Source organism: Thermobia domestica, chromosome 15 (assembly GCF_964235325.1).
Source record: "Thermobia domestica chromosome 15, izTheDome1.hap1.1, whole genome shotgun sequence".
Lineage (NCBI taxonomy): Eukaryota > Metazoa > Arthropoda > Insecta > Zygentoma > Lepismatidae > Thermobia > Thermobia domestica.
Window position 1 is genome coordinate 40,550,174 of NC_137468.1, and position 22,876 is coordinate 40,573,049.

The window sequence follows — 22,876 nt, forward strand, 5'->3', positions numbered from 1 at the left end:
TATAGTGAGAGAATTGTACGGTATACGCTATTGGGAAATACACTTTATGCTATGAACCTTTTGTGACAATCCTGAACTTATTTACAATGCAGATTAAATGCAGGGGTATAACCAGTGTGCGAATTAGATAATCTATATTGGGGGGGATAAAATTAGGCCAAAGGACATAGTCTGAAGGTTCAAATTTCAAAACGAGACAATACATGCCTTACCCCCCGTGACATCTGTAATAAATAAGAGATTTATTAATTTAATAAATCTACCGACAATAACTATGTACATATATATATTGTCTGACATACACACACCCCACTAAACCTTTCTGAACGTGTTTTAATGTTGTACTCACTCTTGTCCCCGTAGCTCTCTAAGGTTTATTTAGTTAATAATTTGGCTCGAGCGATAGCCATGATCACAAGCATATGTTAATTTTTCCACTCATATTGAAAGCTTCCACTTTGCATTAATACATACAGGTTGCGAAAAGAAACCTACTTCAGTCTTGTGAAAACCACTAAAATTATCAGTTAAACCGGATATATATATTTTTTTAAAGAAAATCTAGATATTAGCCTATCAAATAAGAAATGGATTGTTGCTAGTCCCGATTTCTCACATCAAGGTCAAATCGAAGCCCAAATATTTAAAATCTATCAATTCAAATTTCAAGCTTGTGCTTCTACTTCCCGTTACAGCTGTGCTCATCACGACTTTTTTTCTCAAAATATCGATTCCGTGATGGGCACGGAAAGTCAACATTTAAAAATTATTTTACTGTTAGGGTGAAGATGAGTTGATTCACTATGGGCTACGTTATTCAAATAAAGTAAAACATTACACTGAAGTTTTTCAGACAACATTAATTGCGTGGACAGCAAACTGTACAGCGAAAAGATGGAAAAATGAAGGGTTAACTTTAAAAAAATCCGCTCCAGTTGAAATGCTTATACAGACACGGACAATGACACGGAGAACCAGTCGTAACAAATGCTGAAACAAATCTTGAATTATTCGCTTATTCACCTAAAAATCACCTTCATTAACATGTCTGCTCACTAGGAGCGTATCCCCCAGCGTGTACGTTAACATATACTTACGAAAGAATACCTATATCTCAGATTTTGAGTACAGTTTCAAAAGTTCATTTCCGTAAACTGTAAAAGCAGTGATTACTATGCTAATTATCACAAATTAAATGCAACTTTTGAGTTGCATACACACAATCTACTAGGGAATGAAGACCATGTGCTAACAAAGAGTACACTGGAAAATGAAATAACATGTTATAACAAAAATTAAAATAAGACGATAATCGATACAAATATAGAAGATGAATATGACATATCCGAACTTCGCCAAGTATGGTAGAAGAAGCTATTTGTTTACTTCTTCTTGGCCAACCGCTAAGAACATTTATAAATCTATATGTGGCTTTGTTATACGCAATTAGTACATTCAAATTCACAAACGATGACGAACTGAAGGGTACGAAGGTACAGTTGCAAGTAACAACCGTAGTCATAATAATATAGTTCTACTAAACAACGTTGAAAATATTGGCGTGGGAGACCCGGGTTCGATTCCCGGTGGGAGCTTATGTGGTTCGGATTCCACGTTAATCAGTAGATCCACGTCTCATATAGCCTCGCTGCTGAACGGGACGTAAAACTCAAAATCACCTCACCTCAACGTTGAAAATAGTGGGTAGTTAGGTGGTAAGTAGAAATGACCAAAACTGAACAGTTTACATCGATCATTTCGAAATACAGCTAGAAGATTAAATTTACAAGAAATAACAAAAATCAGTGAAATTTGGAGTTATACTAAGCATAGTTTGCGGGGGAAAGTGAGCATCCCCGGTGGGGATACTTCAGCTGACTTCTTTGGGGGGGAACAAAATGTGATTGAGGGGGAAAATCCCCCTCATTCCCCCCGGTAATTCGCACCCTGGGTATAACTAACGTACAACAGTAGCCTAAAAATTCTGGCATAGAAAGGGAGCAAGCGAGTACTTAATGCCGCACATGGCGAAAAACGTGAAACTGTGATTGTTATTGCGTTCATTAATGCATCAGATTCAAATTAGATCCCTCCGATGGTCTTATACAAGGGAAAGTATGAAACAAAAATAGTTTGGTGATGATCTTCCTCCAGTAACACCTATGCAATGAGACCTAAAGGCTATGTTACAAAGAAAGAATTCCGTAAATTTCTGGAACATTTCGAATCTCTGGCTGAGCACTGCTTATTGTAGACTGCCATCGCAGTCGTCATGATATTACCATTTTAAATGCTGCTGAGATCATGTATATTAAACTGCTGTGGTTGTCTGTACATTGAACCCATGAACTTCAACCGCTCGACAAGAGCTTCTTCCAATCGTTAAAATTGTACTGCTCTGAAGCAGTTGACAGTTATCGACGAATGCATCCCGGAAGAATACCTGGGAAGCTACAGTTTCCAAAACTGTTTTCACAGGCATGGTTTCGTTCAGCAACAACTCAGAACACAATTTCAGGCTTCAGCGCAACAATGCATCCTTTTAACAAAAATGCTATACCCGATGTCGCTTTTTCCCCCAAATGATGTCTCAAAGCAACAGCAACCTCCAGCAACGCCTCCAAGCACATGATCAGCCTCCATCTCTCCTTCAACACCACCGAGTGCCCACACCATCCACAAGTTTCTGCCTATAGCTAAAATAACTAGGAGCAAATCTCATCCCAGGGGGCGTTCTCTTACTGCCAGAGGAGGATTGGTAACACTGGCTGACCCTTTCACTTCTTCCAGCACGAAGAAACAAGCATCCTCTAGAAAGACGAAGGATGGAGATATGGGGACTGTGGAGGATATTACTATGATCTCAGGGATCTTAAAACGTGGATTCAATGTATTGAATGCAAGCTTTGGTTTCATGAATTATGTGAATCTGCCAACATTGTTAAATATGGCTTCCGAACGTTGTGTGATGCTAGTTCAGCATTGTTGTCTGGCTCCGACGAGCAGTGTTCCATATGACTGCAGCTGTTAGGTTAAGAAATTCGCAATCATCAGAAGAGTTATCGGTTAACGACATGTACTGTACGATGACTATGAGTTTTGTGTATGAGCAAAGCATGTAGCACATTGCCAAGAACATTGTTTAGTTGTGTTCAAAATGTATTTTGTTACGATTCCAACAATTCTGTTGTTCTAAGCTAGTGGCGTTATTTGCCGACACGTCTGGTAATAACGCCATCTCATACTCACTCCGATTCTCAGTGCATTGTGGTCGACATTGTATGTGTAGGATCTTTGTTTTGTCATTGCATTATAGCGGAGGGTTCACTTCATCTTCCATGTAATTTGCACGGTTCTAGGTATAAAAACACTTTAATACCAGAACAATATGTTGAATTGGTGGCGTTATTTGCCGAAGTTACCCTATTTTAAGTCCTAAAGGTATATACAATGTTTATACAAAGTCCCTTGCTTGTATGAATTTTTTTCTAAACCTTCATTTTTGAACCTATAATGACTGGACTAATTAGAGAAAAGGAGAGAGAGAGATTATATATCATGAATAAATTTTTGAGATTTTTCTCCCCGAATTTTAGTTATTTGACTACCCATTTAGCGAATTTGTGTATTAACTTTTCGGCAACACTGCGTTTTACTGACTGTTCCAGTATTGCCAACACCAAACCAGTACTCTCGCCCGCCAGATACCAAGCTACCAGCATCACTCGCCATGCCCGTTAAGGTCTGGGTTTGTTGTTTACTTCTTTCACTTGCATAAAACGGGACAAAGACTACTTTTTTTCCATCTACTGACGGGGCGGCTGGGACTGTCCCGGTCAAAACGGGACGTATAGCCAACCTACTTACATATTATCAAGCACACAAACGAGCAAATTATCAATTTCTTCTTGGTGAATTTTCAAATAAGTACAATTGAAAGAGATTTGCTGCTGCCAGTAGCCAATCAGAAGAAAGATATCTCAGCTTTTGTATGTATATACGATTGTATAGTCATCCTGTATCACATAGTGTCTGATGAAGCCAAAGAGTTAGTTGGTGAAACTGAAACACGTGTTGAATTTTAACGAAAATATATAGTTTTGCTCAGCAAATAATTAGTTTATATTTAATTATAACAAAGCAAAGCTTCTACTTATGGAAAATGTGAAATGAGCAATTTTTACTTTGCTCGAAAAAGTAATTTTTTAATGTACTGCATATATGTTCCAAAACACTGTTAACTAAGCAGATTATATCGATCCTTATTTGTCTTTTACCAACGGTGACACGCGCACTCTTTTACGCACACACTACTCGTAAACATAGATTTTTAAAAAAGCATCGTTTAAGTACAGTCGTAGCCAATGTGGCCGTTAAGGCCCCTCTAGGGATCATTCTCGTTTCCAAAGGGGAGCTGGAACAAAATAATAAATTCACTATGCCATTATAGATTGATTGATATAGTGTGTAAAATCTCTTTTCAGTACTGGAGGGAACATGACATAGTGATATCAGAACCACTTACTCGAGTTTGTAGCAAGATGTATTCACTTCACATTGGGCATAGAAGGTGGAACCAACCGCAAAGAAAGCACGCGTATTAACCACCTTGCTACAATAGCCCTGAAATCGAATTTCAAAATCCAACTTTATATACGCAGTGATTCTTTATAGGGTTTACAACTTCAATCAGTTATAATTCTTTATTGGAACCACATACAGACTTGGTTTATATGTCATTATACTGCAAAACACTTCCCGCCTTATGCAGAGTCGTTTCGAAGTATGATAAGCGTCATACTAAACTCCTGACTGCTGCAGGAGTCTTATGTTGGTCGAACTCTTTAGTATGGCACTAATCGGTCTTCAAAACGACTCTGCATAAGGCTCTTCTAGGTTTTTTTTTTTTTTTTTTTTTGACAAATTCATTATGGCCCAATGTGTGCATCTGCGGTCTTCCTGGACATATCCCAACAAAAGTCGATTTCCTGCCATTTCGGGGGTAACGTCTGCGATTGCTGTTGTGATGCGATGTTTCAGTTCATTAACATTATCAGGTAGGGGAGGGGTGTACACTAGGGATGGCCAAAATTTTTCGGATCCGGATATCCCGGATCCAGTGAGATCTGGATCCGGATCTTGCCGGATCCGGACCTAGATCCGGATCTCGGATCTGGATCCGAAATTCGGATCTCGGACCTGGATCCGGATCTCGGATCTGGATCCGAAATTCGAATCTCAGATCTTGATTCGTATCCAAACCTACATCTGAAATTGTGATGATAAAATTGAATATCTACAATTCGTTAAAACTTTTTTAAGATTCACTGATATAGTAGGTTGCTGTGCTTTTAAATGTTTCCATAACACGTTTGTGTTACCTTTGTTCTTTATTTTATTTTAACCTTGCAATATTTACATGTTGCACTTTCTGTCGAAGTCTTTTTAGTAAAATGTTTCCAAGTTTGATTTCTTCCCATTTCAGAGTATAGTGAACTGTCTGAAAACTGATGTAAATGGTAACATATTCTTCTGTTTAGCTCCTCTTCGAAACTTAATGTTAGCTTCACATTGAAAATATTTATTTTATTCTTAGAAAATAAACTTTCTTCTTTTCTCATATACAAATGAAATATCTTTTAGATAAGGCCCTTCTAATCGCAGGGATAATAGACAAAACAAACTCTTTATTAATAGTAGTTTCTGACTCACGGGTCCAACCACCAACAAATGTAATAATGAATATCTTTCACTTCGAAGGTATATACAACAAAAAATATAGACTGGTTGGCGTGGAACAACAGTAGATTTTTAAACATACACACGAGAATTTCAGGAGAGCGATATGGTTGTGTTCGTTGTATGACTTTATTACCTGACTTATGGCTTGCCCTTCTGAGGTCGGGAGTTTGTTGAAGGAGTAAATATAAAAGAGATTTCTGTTATTTTTTCTTTACCCTCCTGGTTTCTTTAATCATACATTGCAGGACGTAACCAAAACATATCCATGCATCGTATCATTGAAGCGTTTTGTGTTTTGTATATTAAAGTGTTCAAAAATATTTAACATATTCGCATTTGTTCATGTGATCTCAGGTTCAATTCTCGGTGGGAACATACATGAGAAAACTGAAAGCTGAAACAATATGAAAATAGTATTTAAAAGTCAGGAAATTGATATTAAAACTTTAGCTATCTATTGGGACTGTAAGGCTATAGTTAAATTAACCCACACGTTTAGTGAAGATATATTACGTCGTTATTGTTTATTTACTATAAGCTACCATATACATCCTCAGAGGTCACTTTACACTGTAGTAATCAGCAGATGAAAACATTGGAAAAGGAGTGAAAGGAAGGTCTCCAGAGCCTTAGATCAAGGTACTAACCTAGCATTTGCCCAGTATAACTGAGGAACAACCCTGAAAAATCCTCAGTCAGGATGGCTGGTCTCCGAATTCGAACCCGGTATTATCCAATTGCGAAGCAAGAATCCTAACAAGTAGCCTGAGCTGGCTCCGTATTATTATTATTATTTAATTAACGTAATGTTTTAAAATTAGTGCAAATTAAACCGCACTTTCTTTATTGCTGATGTTATAGTTAATAAGCCTACATGAGACATCAGTCCCCCATCAAGAAAGAATACTAGAACTGGAATTCAGGAAGCGGGGGTGAAGAGATTAATAAGGATGAGGAAACTATGTACGATGCAAAAACTGAGTAATTATGACTTCGTCATATATATATTTCTCTGATACAGTGCACTCTTACTTTCTATAGTGGCAGGAAAATGGCCCGCTTTTGTAAACGAACACACTAAGCACGTGCGTATAGGCGCAATGTCCGTGCAAAGAAACATGGGTAAAACTAGAAAAAAGAATAGGGAAAGCGAGGGGAAAATGATAAACCGCCCTTCAACTTTAAAAAAAAAAAAAAAAAAAAAAAAAACTAAAAATAACTAAACTTAGAGCTACTAAAGACGCGAGGCGAATTTTATTGAAAAGATTGTTTTTCCTTAGTGATTAGTTATGCTAACTATGAACATGAATTAAAAAGAAAACAAGTAGCTAGATCTGAGTTTCGCAAACTAGTTGAAAAGAAAATATTGGATAAAATTTAATAATAAAGAAGGCATTTATGATAATTAAAACAAACTAAATTCTCGACAGTCCTTTGGTTCCTACCAGCGGGCTTACGTTGAAAGTGGGGATGTGTAGTCAACGCATCGACACCCGAAGTCCCTAATGCCGGCTTTCTAGACTGGAGTCCGCTACCTCTTACTTAAGATAACTCCCCAATTGTCCTCACGATGCTGGGTCAACATCGAAATTGTTGAGTGCCTCTCCGGGAATTGAACTCATGACCACGGGCACCGAAGGCACGCTCTCTGTCTTCTATAGACGAAAAGCTATAGTTACCCACATCGTCTAATACAGAAATAAGTTCTGATTCTCTAATAGCTGCTGATGGTGATAGTCAAGGTACACCGAAGCATGATCCCAAACCCAAACTGAAATATTGATGTCACTGAAATGCCTGGAAAGTCATTGTGGGTAAGTGAATTGCCCACTTGTCAGGATGAAGGGTGATGGTGAAATGCGGGGCTGTCAGAGGTACTACTTATGATAATTGGATTTATAATATTTTATGTTGTCATAAACCCTCTTCAGGAACAAACTGTTAATCTTAGCTTTGAAAATGTTACATAAGGAATTTTATTGCTATCATTAGGTTGCATTAGAAATTATCGGATTTATTTTAACGCTTAACTTTTACATCTCTTCTGATTTACGAATATTTAAATCGCGATTATCCCCTTAAGGTCAATTAGTGATATTTTAAATCATTTCGAACCAACTTTATATATGGTTAGTCTTGTTATATGGGAATAATTGAGACCAGAAGCAGTCTACAGGCTAAGTCCAAAAGAATCTTGGCCGACCTCCTAATAAACCACGTCTTTCAGCAAGGTGAATTGTGGCAATCCGATACCCACATGAGGAAATCTTCGGTTCAGTATGAAAGCTTCCATAAGAACCAGCACTCTAATCAATGAAATGTGCTTTGCTAATTTTTATTCAATGTGAAAGTACCTAACTTTATTGCAAAAAAAGAAAAGGCATTTATTTCAAACAAGTCGCCATTACAGTTTTCGTATTTGAACACAACACTCATGAAAAGTCATGTTAAAGCGCGACTTGCCCCTAAATAAAAGAATATTTATCTGTTTTTAGTTTCTCGTGTTCCCCAAAGTACCGGTACATGCGGAATTAGTGCAAGTGCCTTCCGCTCGCATTACCTAGGTAAAACGGCTACGATCTTGGTACTAGCACTTGTTTCGGTGTCCGGATCTCAAATATTTATCTTTCAGCCTGATTCTATGTATGAATCCGAAATTTCAAATCTAGATAAGGGGCACCAAAATTCATGGTTTATTCTTGGTGCTCATATTGTGATTTACTAAATCATTATTAAATCTAATTGTAAGGTATACATTTGATATTTTGAGCAGACTGAGCAAGATAAATATACGTAAAAACTAGTCAATACTTGTCTTAACTGTTTGTTTTCTTAACTGTCAATGAAATAGGTGTATTGAGGAATTTTAAATATTCGAGTTTTGTATTCCGGTTTCAAATATAAATATGTGTGTATTTCATCTCGGTCCTGCAACCGGGTGGACCTAGATTCGACATTCGAACTCTCATCCGGGTCAAATCAGATTATTTTTTAGTAAGGCAAGCATTTGATCTTTAGTGTAGAATGAAGGAGACAAATAGACTTGTTAATATTCGTCTTAATTTTCTGTTTTCTTCTTCACTGTCAGGACTTCGTGAAATTACTTTCGGCGAATTTTTGATGTTTAAGTTTATCACAATTTGGGTGGGATGTGGGTTTGGATAAGAATCAAGATCGAGATGCGGATTTCGGATGCAGATTCGAATTTCGAACCCAGATCCGAGATCCGGATCTAGATCCGAGATTTGAGATCCGGATCCAGATCCGAAATCCGGAACCAGATCCGAAATCCGAGATCCGGACCCAGATCCGAGATTCGAGATCCGGATCCAGATCCGAGATCCGGACCCAGATCCGAGATCCAGATGCAAAGGATCCGGACCCAATCAGATCCGGATCTTCGGATCCGGCCAGATCCGGATCCGGCCATCCCTAGTGTACACCTTATCTTTCATAAACTCCCACAGAAAGAAGTCAAGTGGTGTCTAACCTGGAGACTGTGCCAGCCAGACAATTGGTCCACCACGACCTATCCACTTATCTGGGAAACGTTGATCAAGAAATTTCCTTACGTCTATCAGGTAGTGCAACGGAGCGCCATCTTGTTGCCACCATATGCGGCCATCGTAGTCATCTTCATCTAACTGTGGAACAAGAAAGTTCTGGAGCATATCAAGACATGCCATGCCGGTATTGGTGCTCTCAGCAAAGAAGAATGGTCCATACCTTTGCTCTGGAAAGAGCGCAAAACATGTTCACTTTAAGGTTGTCACGAACCAGTTCCACGTGCGCATGTGGATTTTCCGTGCCCCAGATACGACAATTGTGTGTGTTGACTCGGCTGGAAAAGTGAAAAGTTGATTTGCCACTGAATACCAAATTGTTCATGAATGACTCATCACCACAAATGCGATCCAATATGGTAACACAGAATTCATGTCGGGTATGTTTATTCGCTTCACTCAGTGCTTGAACCAAGGATAGTCTGTATGGCTTCATTGACAAACGTCTACGGAATACACGCCAAATAGTGGTCTGAAGGTTACCAGTTTCTTGTGATGCACGTCGTGTAGATTTTCGAGAACTGCGGACAAAACTCTCCCTAACTGCTTCCATGACATCGTCAGACACGAGTGACTGCCCTAGAGCCTTTGTGTGTCGCACAGAACAACCTGTTTCAACAAATGTCTGTTGCCATTTATACACTGTTCGTCTGCTGGGTGGTTCCTTGCTTGTGTGCGAAACTTACGCTGTACACTCGTTGCTGACTTCGTTTCTTCAAACCAAAACACACACTTAGCTCTTTCTGCACCAGTGAAAGTCTCCATTTTCAACGAATTGAATTGAATTGCTCTTTATTTCAGCGGGCGAGGTTCAGCCAGAGGTTGCTCTGCCACCTAACCCTTGTCATCATTACAAAGAAAGAAAAAAAAGATCTAAATAACAACATAACATGGTACATTCAATAATACTAAGCATAAACAAAACACTCAGTAAATGTAAGAAAAAAACACTGACCGGTGGCGCCGCATGTGGTCAACTCCGCAAGTATTCACTACATAAGTGTTGAAGTGTTTTGCAGTATAATGGCATATAAACCAAATCTGTATGTGGTGTATCTGGCATATAAACCAAAAATAGATTTCAGAATTATAACTGATTGAAGTTTAAACCCCTATGAAGAATCATCACATATATATAAGCGCATAGTAGGCAGTAAAAAGGATCATGCACTGGAAGTTTCAATTTCGCCCGGTAAATATCATCCGTTGGAGGATGTTTGCTACCATCTAACGGTGAGATATGTAATTTTTACTACCTTTGTTTCAATAATGGAAAATAAGATATGGATAGCTATCGTTAGAATCACCGTTACCCATGAAATAACGAATTTGACTCCATTAACGAATTTGCCGTGATAATCGCTCTATTGCCAGAAAAAGAAACAGAATTCAAAACCTACATTCGCTCAAGAATTACCATGAGAAGTAACGGTTAAATGTAAGTTGCCATTATGCGGTAAGATGTTATCGGATTTACACCATTAATAAAGTCACTCTAGCTATGCTTTATTTGATAAAAACAGATTTCAAAAAATAGCTTTCGTTCAAGAATTATCGTCTGAGCTAACGGACGGATGAAAGTCAACCATTACCCATTAAGGTGTTAAGGATGTACACCATGGTCACCATTAAGCGATCTTCGCCGAGATAATCACTCTATTGTAGCTATATATAGATTATATAACAAAGACAGAATTTATAAAAATCACGTTTACTCAAGAGTTATCGTGGAGACTAATGACCCAACGTGAGTCATCGTTATGCGTTAAAATCTTAACGGATTGAGCCCACTAACAAACTGAGCGGAAAAATTGCTCTAGTTATTTATGGTGAAAAAACTTAAAAATTCGCTTTTATTCAAGAGTTACTTTTGACTAACGGACCAACGTGAGTCATCGTTATGCGTTAAAGTGTTAACGGATTGAGCCCACTAAAAAACTGAGCGGAAAAATTGCTCTAGTTATTTATGGTGAAAAAAGTCAAAAATTCGCTTTTATTCAAGAGTTACTTTTGACTAACGGATCAACGTGAGTCATCGTTATGCGTTAAAATGTTAACGGATTGAGCCTGCTAACAAACTGGCACAGGAAAATTCCTTTAGTTATCTATAGCGGAAAAAAAATCTAAAATTCGCTTTTATTGAAATTACCGTGTGAACTAACGGACCAACGTAAGTTGTCGTTATGTGTTAAAATGTCAACGTATTGACCCCAATAATGAACTAGGACGAGAAAATTCCTCTAGTTATCTATGGCGACAAAATAATTTAAAAATTTGCTCCCGTTCTAGAGTTATCCTACGAACGGACGGTCGTACTGACATTACAGTATTATAGTCCCATCTGTATGATCCTAATAAAGAAGTATTTAAGCGAATAATCTAGTTCTACTTGTTGGTCTAGTGATTAGCCTCGCGCACCTTTCGTGCACGTGATCCCTGGTTTGATTTCCGGTGGGAGAGCATTAAAATTTGAATGTATTTCAGTGGTTCGGATTCCAACTCAGACTGTAGGTTAACATCACATAAAGCCTCACTACTGAAAGGAAGCGTTTAACTTTAACTAGCGTCGATTAGACACTTTGCCGGGTTAAAATTAAAAAAAAAAAAAAATCGTAATATGTTCCGTTAGTCAGTCACATTTTATTATTAGTGAAGCGCTCTCAAATATCGGTAATTTTCAATCATTTTTATATATATCTCCCGCTTCCCCAAGTTGCGGGGTTGAATTTGGATTTAAACGGCATCGGAAGTGTCACTGTTCATCTCAGCGACCTCCAAAACTATGGATTCGACACTAATATCGGCCATTTTCGATCATTCATATATATACGTATATCCCCTCCCCTTCCCTAAGTTGCACTGTCAAAGAAAAACGATCCTAGGCCCGAAACTCTTCTATGTTGAAAATTTGATCGATATCGGTCAGGTGGTTCAAGAGTTATTAAGTGACATAATCACTTTCGTTTTTATTTATATAGGTAGATCTAAGTAAGAAACAATTTAACCCTTATCCGGGCAAGACATTTTTGTAACGTAAACGGGCAACCGGGGCCTGTGAGGCCCAGTATATATTTTAAGTGCAGAACACTCAAAATTCAATGTCTGTTGCCGCATACTGTTCCGACTAGTCTAGAATGTACCGGTATATATTTTTTGACAAGTAGCAAAACTTCGTGTCACGCTTTTGTAAGCCGCCAAGCAGAATAGCAAATCCGGTCCAGACATTTTTGTAACGTAAACGGGCAACCGGGGCCTGTCAGGCCCAGTATATATTTTAAGTGCAGAACACTCAAAATTCAATGTCTGTTGCCGCATACTGTTCCGACTAAAGGTTACAATAGTCACGTGTTCAATATATAATATGTGACAATTTGATCTAATATTTGACAGGAATTTCACTAAAGTTATACGGGGCCTCCTAGGCCCCGGTTGCCCGGTTACGTCAGGAAAAGATTTTCAAATTAAAAAAAAAAAAAAAAAAAACATTAGCTTTACCAACTCGATATGTTCATGATTTTAACTTCGACGAAAGATAAAAGAATTCAGTATTTTATGTCTTCGAAATATGTATGGTTATTGAGAAATTTTACAAAAATGAAGCTACTGGGCCTGGGAGGCCCCGGTTGCCCGGATAAGGGTTAAGCGAATGGCTTTTATTGATAATGCCAAAAATTGCAGGATTCTAGATGTAACAGAATTTTAAAGATAACAATAAGCTCCATATTCTCTCTGCATTTCCCTTGTACTCATGCTATCCAGTGCCGTGCCGTGGACGTGGGAGCGGGATGACGGCCCCGGGCGCCAAAGCAAGGGGGCGAAAAATTCGGGAGGAAAAAGATAAGAAAAGAAAGAAAGAAAAAAGAGGGGGAAATCCTCTTCCTGCTTTAGGAAGTGGTTGTTTGATGTTACTCATGTTAGGAAAATATATATATAGGAAGGAAAAAAGTAATAAAAATGTTCAAAATAAAGGAAAAGCAGGGTTTATTTCTGTTAATTTTATTACGCTTCGCCAAATAATTGTGGCGCTTCGCGGCTGGTCTGTCGACCTCACTCATATGTACGGGGGCGGCGGCGTATACTCTCGCCCCGGGCGCTGATTTTCTACGGCACGGCACTGATGCTATCCAATAAACATACCTCTTAAAATCGTAAGAATTTTTCCTGGAAACTAAATATGGTCGTCGGCCTCGTTCCGTTGTATCCTCGCCACATTTTCGTAGTTTACAAGTGGGATCTGGTGGGCCTTTCCTGAAATAATTCAAAAATAAAGCTCATTAATTACGTGAGTAGACATTTATTATGTCAAGATACTATCTGTTTCATGTAACAAAAATTAATAACATAAACAAATTGGAAACTTAACCTATAAACGCTTTGTTTTATAGAGGCCGTTAAGTGAGTACTATATTCAGATGAAACTGTTTTCTGCCATGTATGAAGAACCTTGAATTATGCGAGTATTTTTCCTTTTCCTGATACTTGTACTCAGTGGCGTATTTACGATTTTGTTTCGGGAGGGGCTTTGCTAACTTTCGGGGGGAAACTTTGCCTGAAAATGTGAAAATTCTGCAAGATATTTCACATACTTTCCTATAGTAAGTAAGATTTCGGGGAGGCTTAAGCCCGGAAGCCCCCCCCCCTAAATACGCCACTGCTTGTACTTGAAACTCCAATTCACCATCTCGCAGCGAGCAAGAAGGTTACGACATCATTAAAATACCGATCTTAAGCACATGTCCAACTGCATCTCTTGTTCTCACAGTATGCATGGTCTCGTGCACAGTCGTTCCTTCAGAAAAAATGTTCCGGGGGGTCATTCTTAATATTCTGGGGGGACACTGCTGGCACTATTCTATTTATTATTATATTATAGACGTATTATTTTGGTGTCCTCTGGGGAGGCACTCTCAGAGCTCCGGGGGGCAGTGCGCCCCAAAAAACATGTCTGGAAGAAACACTGTTCGTGCATCAGAACTCGGGCAAACAACTAATATCTGTAGTACTTTCATTTTTGTTTCTCCAATGGTATCCTACTGGAACCCCAGCAGTTTGCATTATCGTCTAAAATTGAAGATTCCATTGGACCAACTTCCAGAAAAACACGACCAAAGGAATTCGATCTAATTCCTCTCTACAAACTCCCCAGAAGTCAGCAAGAGTGCGCCGACGTCAATGTTGGAGACGGCTTTTCAACATACAAATTCATTGAGCTGTCATTAGGGATCTTGAAGGACTGATACGAAATCTTAGTTTCCTTTCTATTCAAGGGCGCCCATGTTGTGGTTTCCAAGGGGGGGCAAGTATAAGCGATATTTCAAATGTAGTCTCAAATTTTGCGGTAACTATTCTAAAATATCAATTGGGTTTTCGATCTTCCGAAGCACAATTTTCTCAAAAAGGGGGTGGGGCAATTGCCCCCACTTTGCCCCCCTGATGGGCGCCCTTGGTTCTATTTCATGATGAAAGTGCAGATATGTTCAGTGGCATGACTTGAAGCCTACTCTACATGAATCCTCACAAAGTTGAGATCCGCACCGAATAATTGTGAGATGTGAATCCAATAAATGGATATCATAATCAATTCCTGGAAGTATTTTGTATTTACTTCGACGTTTCTTTTTATTGAGGACCAACATTACATATCAGCAATTTTCCCGCATAACTGAATACCGTAGCAATCTTAAACCCACGTTAAAAAAAAACTGCGGCACTGTCAAACAAAGCTAGAGTAATAATTGGTATAGTTATAACAGTGCTTCAAACATTGCATGAACTGTCTGCCATTTGAACCTCTGTAGGTGCTTTTCGAGAAGTTTTTAGCAGTTTGTTTTCCGCTCTGCAGCTGATGGTGTACGCAACCATTTACGGACGCACCTCAATCGAAACCACTTACGAATGGCTATATTCACAGTTGTAAGTGCCGAGTTGAATCGGTGATCGAGTAGAATTCATTATCATAAGTTAGTGGATTTTATTGGAATGCAAATCAATAGAGCCCCTGTAGCATTGGGGAATCACTTTCTTCGGAGTCCTCTTTCTGATACTTTTTCGTGGCCAAGAGTTTCGTCACGGAGTCCTGGTTTATGCAGTAGGTTACCATTGTATTCCTAGTAAGTTTGTCACCCTGAGGACTGAGCATGATACTATTCTCCAGTCACTGTTCACTATGCTAGGAAAAATAAGTACCGAAAAGAGCTATAACATTCTCTTCTTAGAAACGGTTTAATTTAGCCGCCATTTGACAGCATTCACGCACGGCAATTCCAATCTACAACTTCAGGCTCACTACTGTTCAAATAGTAGACACATCTGTTGTAGTATCATTCTCCAGAGACTGTAGGGTTTCTAGTGTTTCTAATACAGTTCAATATAAATCGGAATTCTTCAGTATTTGTATTAAGTAGTGTCGAAAACAACGAAAAAATAAATTTTAAATAGCTCCGTAGCTCGTAAATTGAGACCTACCGGAATTGACTTATATCTAGAAACAAGTACAGGTATACGCTCTATCTAAACATCCACCAGGGTGATTCAGAAAGTAATGTCCCCAAGCCCACTAATTGCCCAATAGTACTACAAACATTCTGAACTGTTTATCATTAATGCACTGATGTTTAAGCTATAGAATGTCACTTGTTTTACCTTCCTACCTCTTCTCGTTCCAGAGTAATGGAGCAATCCAAGGCATTCAGTGGTGACGTCAGGTTGAAACAGCGGGCTGTCAAAGGTGGAAGCACAGTTCGGCAATGGTGTAGCCAGCAGCCACCGCAATTCTTCGCCGAAGGCATGAAAAACCTTGTTTGACGTTGGCGCGTGTTGCCCGTAATGATGAAAAATGATGCCACTATTTGTAGCTGACATTGCAAGTTTTCCACTGATACTTGTATCGGTGTTATCTGTCAAACACTAATAAAGGTATCACCTTGAAGGCATTACTTCCTGAATCACCCTCGTATGTTTCAGAATCCTGTGCTAGATGCTCAACGAATTGTATTAATGATATGACGATGCGTGTAGAGGCAATTTTAAGTATTAATTAAGCATAAATGGCAATATTTAAAATATGTAAACGCCATTTAAAAATAATTTCATTTCTCTGTTACCGAAAATGACTAACAGGCTATCACCTTTTCCTTTTCAGGATAAGAAAGTGTTAATAATTGTGCAAGACGAACCGAAGGCAAGACGTCCTTCCGATCTTGACAACAACCTTTTAAGTGCGATATTGGAACAAAATCCACAAGAAATATAACGGAAATGTTAAATACATCACAATCAACTAATTGCTGTCATTTGGAGAAATTAAGGAACGTCAACAAATTAGGAATATGGGTACTTATAATCTCAGTGAACGGAATGAAGAAGACCGCATGTTGTCACAAATTTGCTTTCACGGGTAAAAATCGAGCTTTTTTTTAGACAGAATTATTACAGGCAATAAAAACTGGGTTAGCTATGACAATATCATTCGCAAAAAAAAGAATGGCTTGGTAAGGACTAAGAAGCAAACATCTATGAAAAAAAAAGTTTTTATTGTGTGTATAGTGGAACTGTCAAGGTATAACTCATCACGAATTGTTGAAGTCAAATTTAACTGTTACTGCTTATATATACATTCAGCAGCTCCAGAGAGTGGAAAAGAAATTCCATGAAGAGGGTCCAGCACTCGTCAATCACAAAAATGCCATTCTTTTATACGACCACATATAGCAAAGATGACTCAAGCACAAAAAAAAAAAAAAAAAAAAAAATCTTGAACTTGTATGATCTGCTTTATCACAACCACCTTACTTCTGGAACCTTGCCCCGACAGACTATCACCTTTTCTTCTTCTTACAAAACTTTTTGAACGAAAAACCGTCAATCCTGAAGAGCAAACAAATTAGTCCAATGCATTTAGACAGATTTTTCAGCAAAACCTGGACAAAAATAATAACAAAGCGAAATCAATTGGGTTATGTTCAGTATGCTTTCAAGAACACATCCTGAAAATTCCCACCTTCACCTACTTTGGGAAAATCCGCCAACTTGGATTCAATATGGCGATCAGACCGAGACATCAACTTACATTTAAACGGTAATATCTACTTAATGAATTAAGAAGGAAACTTCGTTCTGCATTTTACAACGAAGGAATAGATAAGCTGCCAGGATAATAGTGGAGAATACCTAATAAATTAATTCAGTTTTATTATTTAATGAGAGCAAAATAAATGTCTGACAAAAAATATTATTTATGACAACCTAATACTAGCATTTCTAAACGAACGCTCTGCAAACTAAAAAAAAAAAAAAAATGACGATTTGAATCGTTTTCCCATTAGGAAACAGCAGGCAACAGAAAACGAAGTGGGTTTGTGGATTGGTAATCAAGTTGTCTACTTGCTCAACGCCTCGTAGATTCTTGTGGTTAAAACATAAAAGAAAACGAATGTGTACAAGTAGAAAATATCAAACTGCTTGGAAACTAAGAATGCTAGGTTACAGCAGGAAAGTAAATAGCACAAAAGTCGCCAAATTATCATTTAGAAATCACACACACACACAAAAAAAAAAAAAAAGGAACGCCTATCGGAAAAATGGTTGTTTCCCCACCATTGGAAAATCTTGAGTTTGACGTCCCATGTTATGCCCTTTAGGCTAAGGGAGACATTGATTAAAGCAAGTGAATGATGATGGAAGAATTGGTGGAATGAGAAGATGGGAGGAATTGGGAGTACCCCGAGAAAACCTATGGACACGGATGTTGTCCACCATAAACTTACTTGGCCTTGGATCGAACCAGGCTCCCCACGCACAGAGAAAACCGCTCTGCCACTGAGCCACCGTGCACCCCTCACTCCCTTGAAAAGCCGAATTCCCTAGATTTTGCGACTTTTTTTTTTAACTAAATCGGCTACACTGAATTAGTTTTACAGCTATTACTTATAAAGAAAGATAAACATCTTAAAACTAGATCTTACTTTATAACAATTCTTTCTGTAGGCGAAGGTTAGAAAATATTTATAAAGGACTTATAATATTCCTCCGTGTTATTTTGGTCTTACTTATTTGCCTTTAAAATCTCAAAGAATAAAAAAAAAGTATTCTTCATTACTGGACAAAGGCGCCCATGTTGTGGTTTCCAAGGGGAGGCAAGTATAAGCGACATTTCAAATATAATTTTAAATTTTGCTGTAGCTAATGTAAAAATTCTATTGGGTTTTCTATATTCCGGAGTAGGATTTCCTCTAGGCGGGCGAGGGCCCCACCTTGCACCCATGGATGGGCGCCCTTGTTACTGGAAGATATTAGAAAACTTTAAAAGGTTTTGAAAATATAATCTTCTTGTTTCGCGGTGACAGTGATATATTCAGTATTTGATGTCGGCACCACCTAGAATAAGTACTACCAGGAACTGTTGAAAAAGAAAATGAAAAAAAAAGACGACGTCCTAGAATCAACCAGGTGGAACCAGAAAATGTGAAAAGAAATAAAAAGAAAAGAGAGAAAGAAAAAAGTATGTTAAAATCCTGATTCCTGTTACTGGTGTAGGAGATTCCAAGAATTTACACAGAAACAGGATATCTAGATGTCAGATCCCACACATGTACGAGAAAAGGACTAATTAGCCTGAAATTTCAACGATCTCTGTATTCACAACGAAAGAGGATCATCTATAAGCAAACTTGAGATGGAGAGTGAATTGCAAATTCGAACAAAATACCGTCGAAAGAATACGTAAAACTCTCAACTTTAACAAGTATTACGTACTATATATTTTCTTTTAATTCAAATGTTTGTATGAGTACCTTAATTTGGTTGAATTTCTTGCTTACATAAACTTAATATCAAAATTATCAATGTGTCAATTAGTTTGTGAGTTAAAGTTTTTTTTTTTCTTTCTTTTTAAGTGCAATCTATTACATGCTCTGTGATCATCTGCTGATAGTTTATGCTGTGTGCTATCAATTGCGTTAGGGCAAGTGGTGAGATCCTGTAATCCAGCAGAACTAATACAGTTCCTGGGAGTGGGGTGTTTCCAGCAATTGCACACATGTAACTTATATGTCAATCAATTCGTCTTTAGAAGTTGATATGTGTGTTGCTTGAAACTGTATTAGGTACCGTATACCAGAAGTAGTTGGTTAAAAGTGACCAATTCCGGTACTGACCGCTTTCTTTTGTCAGGACAAGTTGATTGATACATATTTTGCACGTGTGCAATCGCTGGAAACACCTCACCCCTTGAATCTGTATTAGGGTACCGGGTACCGAAAGTGACCAATTCCAGTCCCGATCTCTTTCTTTCGTCAGGACCAGCTGATTGATATACTGTATATTTTGCACTTGCGCAATCGCTGGAAATACCCCACCACTGGAATCTGTATTAGGTACCGTAACCGGAAATGACCAATTCCAGTACCGATGGCTTTCTTTCATCAGACAAGTTGGTTGTTATATATATGTTGCATTTGTGCAATTGTTGGAAATATCCTACACCTGGAAACTGTATTGTTCCCAATCTTGCTGTTGCTAGATCTTGGCAGGCCCTTAGCTAGGAGAGCTAACCTTCTCCCAGAGACCACCTTCAGCCTTCTTGAAACTTTCAGTTGTTTTATATACGGTACATATGAAAGTAAAATGAACTAAAGTTAGCTCCCCCAAATTATTTCAGTCCACCTGTCTTAGTGTTCTGGCTACAGGACTGATCTGCGCACTCGCCAACGGCATTCGGACTGAAACCGTGGTCATGGTTTCTTACCCACGTTAGTATGTCAACTTCTTCATAACACCAGCATTATGCAAGAATCTAAAACACAAAATTCAACTTTCACGTTGCTAAAATTATTTTATATTAATGTTTATGTCCTTTGATTCTGCCCTATTGACTAAAGCTAAATAAATTATGATAATGGAGTTAACTATAAAACAATTATAGACACAAAACACGCAGTCCCTGAAAGGGGCTCAAACCTGTGACAGACAACGATGGTGATATCCAGCTTGATATCGCAAACCACTAGACCATACAACTGAGTTAAGTTGCTAGTACGTGATCTGAATAATGATGAAAATAGAAATTTATAAAATTATTTTAGATGCAGTTAGTAACAAGTGGTGCAATGTTTTCCTATTTGAATGTTCGATACACAGAGTGATTAACTTAAAGCAGGTAGTTTTCAAAGGAAAACTTTAAGTGAGTCAACACTGGTTATCTGGTGGTATTGCAGAGCATGTCAAACAATGAACCCCTATCGATATTTGCATGGAGTTATCGAATGTTATCTATTACTGTAAAAGTTACAAGGACGTATCAATAAATGGTCCACCCTCTAGGTAGAAGACTAGAACTTTAAATGAGAATTGAATTTTTTAGCTATCGGGGCTAACATACGGGAATTTATAGTTTCACTCCTAGTATATATATACAGGGTACGGCACGTAAAACCGGCCCGTCGTAATATTCTGGTATATTGTGTTTTTGGCAACACTTAAATAATCTACCTTCCTACCAAGAGATGGCGTGTCGAGGTCGGGTCGACTTACGTGACCTGCAGCAGTCACGTGCAGCCGCAGCCAGTGAAACTTGTCGAAACCAGTTGAGAAAAAGGCCTCGTTGTGTTAAGCCGGATGAGTGTCAGTGTGTGATAATGCCGTATTCGATACCCGAGCGTGTTGCCATTGTTGAAGGGTTCATTCTCACTGGATCTTTTGTTAAAACAAAGAATTTGTTTCGGGAGAAATTTCCAGGACGTTCTGTGCCAGCAAAAAGCACCATTCAGGAATTGATTGAAAAATGGCGGCGTACAGGATCGGTTCAAAATGCTCCCAGGAACAGATGACCATCTGTCTACACACCTGAATTAAAGATGCAGGTGGAGGAGATAATGACAAGAAGTCCTCGAAAGTCAACCAGGAGATTGAGTCAACAGGTTCATGCGAGTGAAAGAAGTTGCAGACGTGTTTTAAGGGAACTGAAGCTAAAACCGTACCGGATAAGTGTTGTGCAAGAACTGAAGGAGCCTGACCTGCAGAAGAGGGTGCATTTCTGTTCATGGCTGTTGAGCAATGTTGTCAGTGGTTTCTTGGATCCACTAATGCTCATCATGAGTGACGAGGCGTGGTTCCACCTGTCTGGGTACGTAAATTCCCAAAACAACCGGTATTGGTCGACAGAAAATCTACACGCAATCCACCAGGTACCCTTGCATGATGACAAGATTGGTGTGCCATTTCCGCCACACGCGTTATTGGGCCCATATTCTTTGAGACGACAGTGAACAGTGACGTGTATATGGGAATCCTGGAGGAGTTTTATACACGCTTGACCGAAGAGGAGCGTCAGTTATGTTACTTTCAGCAGGACGGTACAACATGCCACACATCAGCTGCATCATTGTCCCTTGTGCATGAGATGTTTACACCAGAGAGGACAATCAGCAAAGACTTGTGGCCTCCTCGGTCACCAGACTTGTCCACGTGTGACTTTTACTTATGGGGACTGTTAAAGGGAAGAGTATACGAAACAAATCCACACACAATTGAAGAACTCAAGACCAGGATCCAGGATGTCACCAATAGCATTACAACACAAGAACTGACAAGGGTATATATGAATCTCCTCAAACGTGCTCACATGTGTGTTGAAGTGGGCGGAGGACACTTTCAGCACCTGCTGTGAAGGTGAGTAGTCATATTCAATACATTACATTTCATTTATGTGTTGTAGTTAATCATATTCAATACATTACATTTCATTTTATGTGTTCACTTTACGTGCCGCACCATATATATATATATATATATATATATATATATATATATATATATATATATATATATATATATATATATATATATATATGTGTGTGTGTGTGTGTGTGTGTGTGTGTGTGTGTGTGAATGTGGTACTTTAATTGTCAGCAACTCTGGCCGAGTTTGAACCAAATTTGTTCGGTAAGTAGGCGATGGTATAACTGATAAAGATTGCTATTTGGTGGCCAGATACGACCAGGGACAAGCTCGACTCGCCTTGTATGTTGTACTTTATTTCTCGGTAATTTCTAACTGGATCTGTATGAAATTTTGTGGACAAGTTGTGTATCATCTATGAAATAAAGCTCGCTATATTTGTAAACGAGCTTGGTCAGAGATAGACTCGACTCGGCTCAGCTCTACTTGTATGCGGTATTTTATTTCTCGGAAACTACTGGCCGGATCTGAACGAAATTTGGTGGAAAAGTAGCGCATCGCCTAAAGCAGTGGTTCCCAACCTGGGGATTGCCCCCTGCGGGGCTTGAAGAGCGAGCAAGGAGTGCAATTTATGAAAAAAAATAAAATATAAAGTTATGAATAAAACACAACTTCTTAGAAGCATTTACACTTTAGCTTTAAGAAACTTCAAAACGCTACATGTCTAATATTTTGTCTTTTTTTATTTCTATTCAAGATATCCAAAGAGGACACGGTGGTCCAGTGGTACAGCATTCACCTCTGGCGCGTGGGGTCTCTGGTTCGATTCCAGCTCGCGCCAAGTGGGTTTTATTATGGACAAACACCGTACTCATGCGTTTTGCGAGGTCCACCCC

At 38.6% G+C, this 22,876-nt stretch overlaps 1 protein-coding gene across 2 annotated transcripts in view; it reads right to left on the bottom strand.

Moving 5' to 3' along the window:
• The window catches only part of LOC145670989 (uncharacterized), a 427,013-nt gene that overhangs the window by 243,048 nt on the left and 161,089 nt on the right, over nucleotides 1-22,876 (bottom strand). For both annotated transcript variants that reach the window (XM_081739620.1, XM_081739619.1), the window contains exon 2: nucleotides 13,443-13,553. Coding sequence is in view for 1 of the 2 variants with exons in the window: in XM_081739619.1 (XP_081595745.1) it covers nucleotides 13,443-13,553 (111 nt within the window). In the remaining variant the exon portion in view is untranslated. The remainder of the gene's footprint in view (nucleotides 1-13,442; nucleotides 13,554-22,876) is intronic.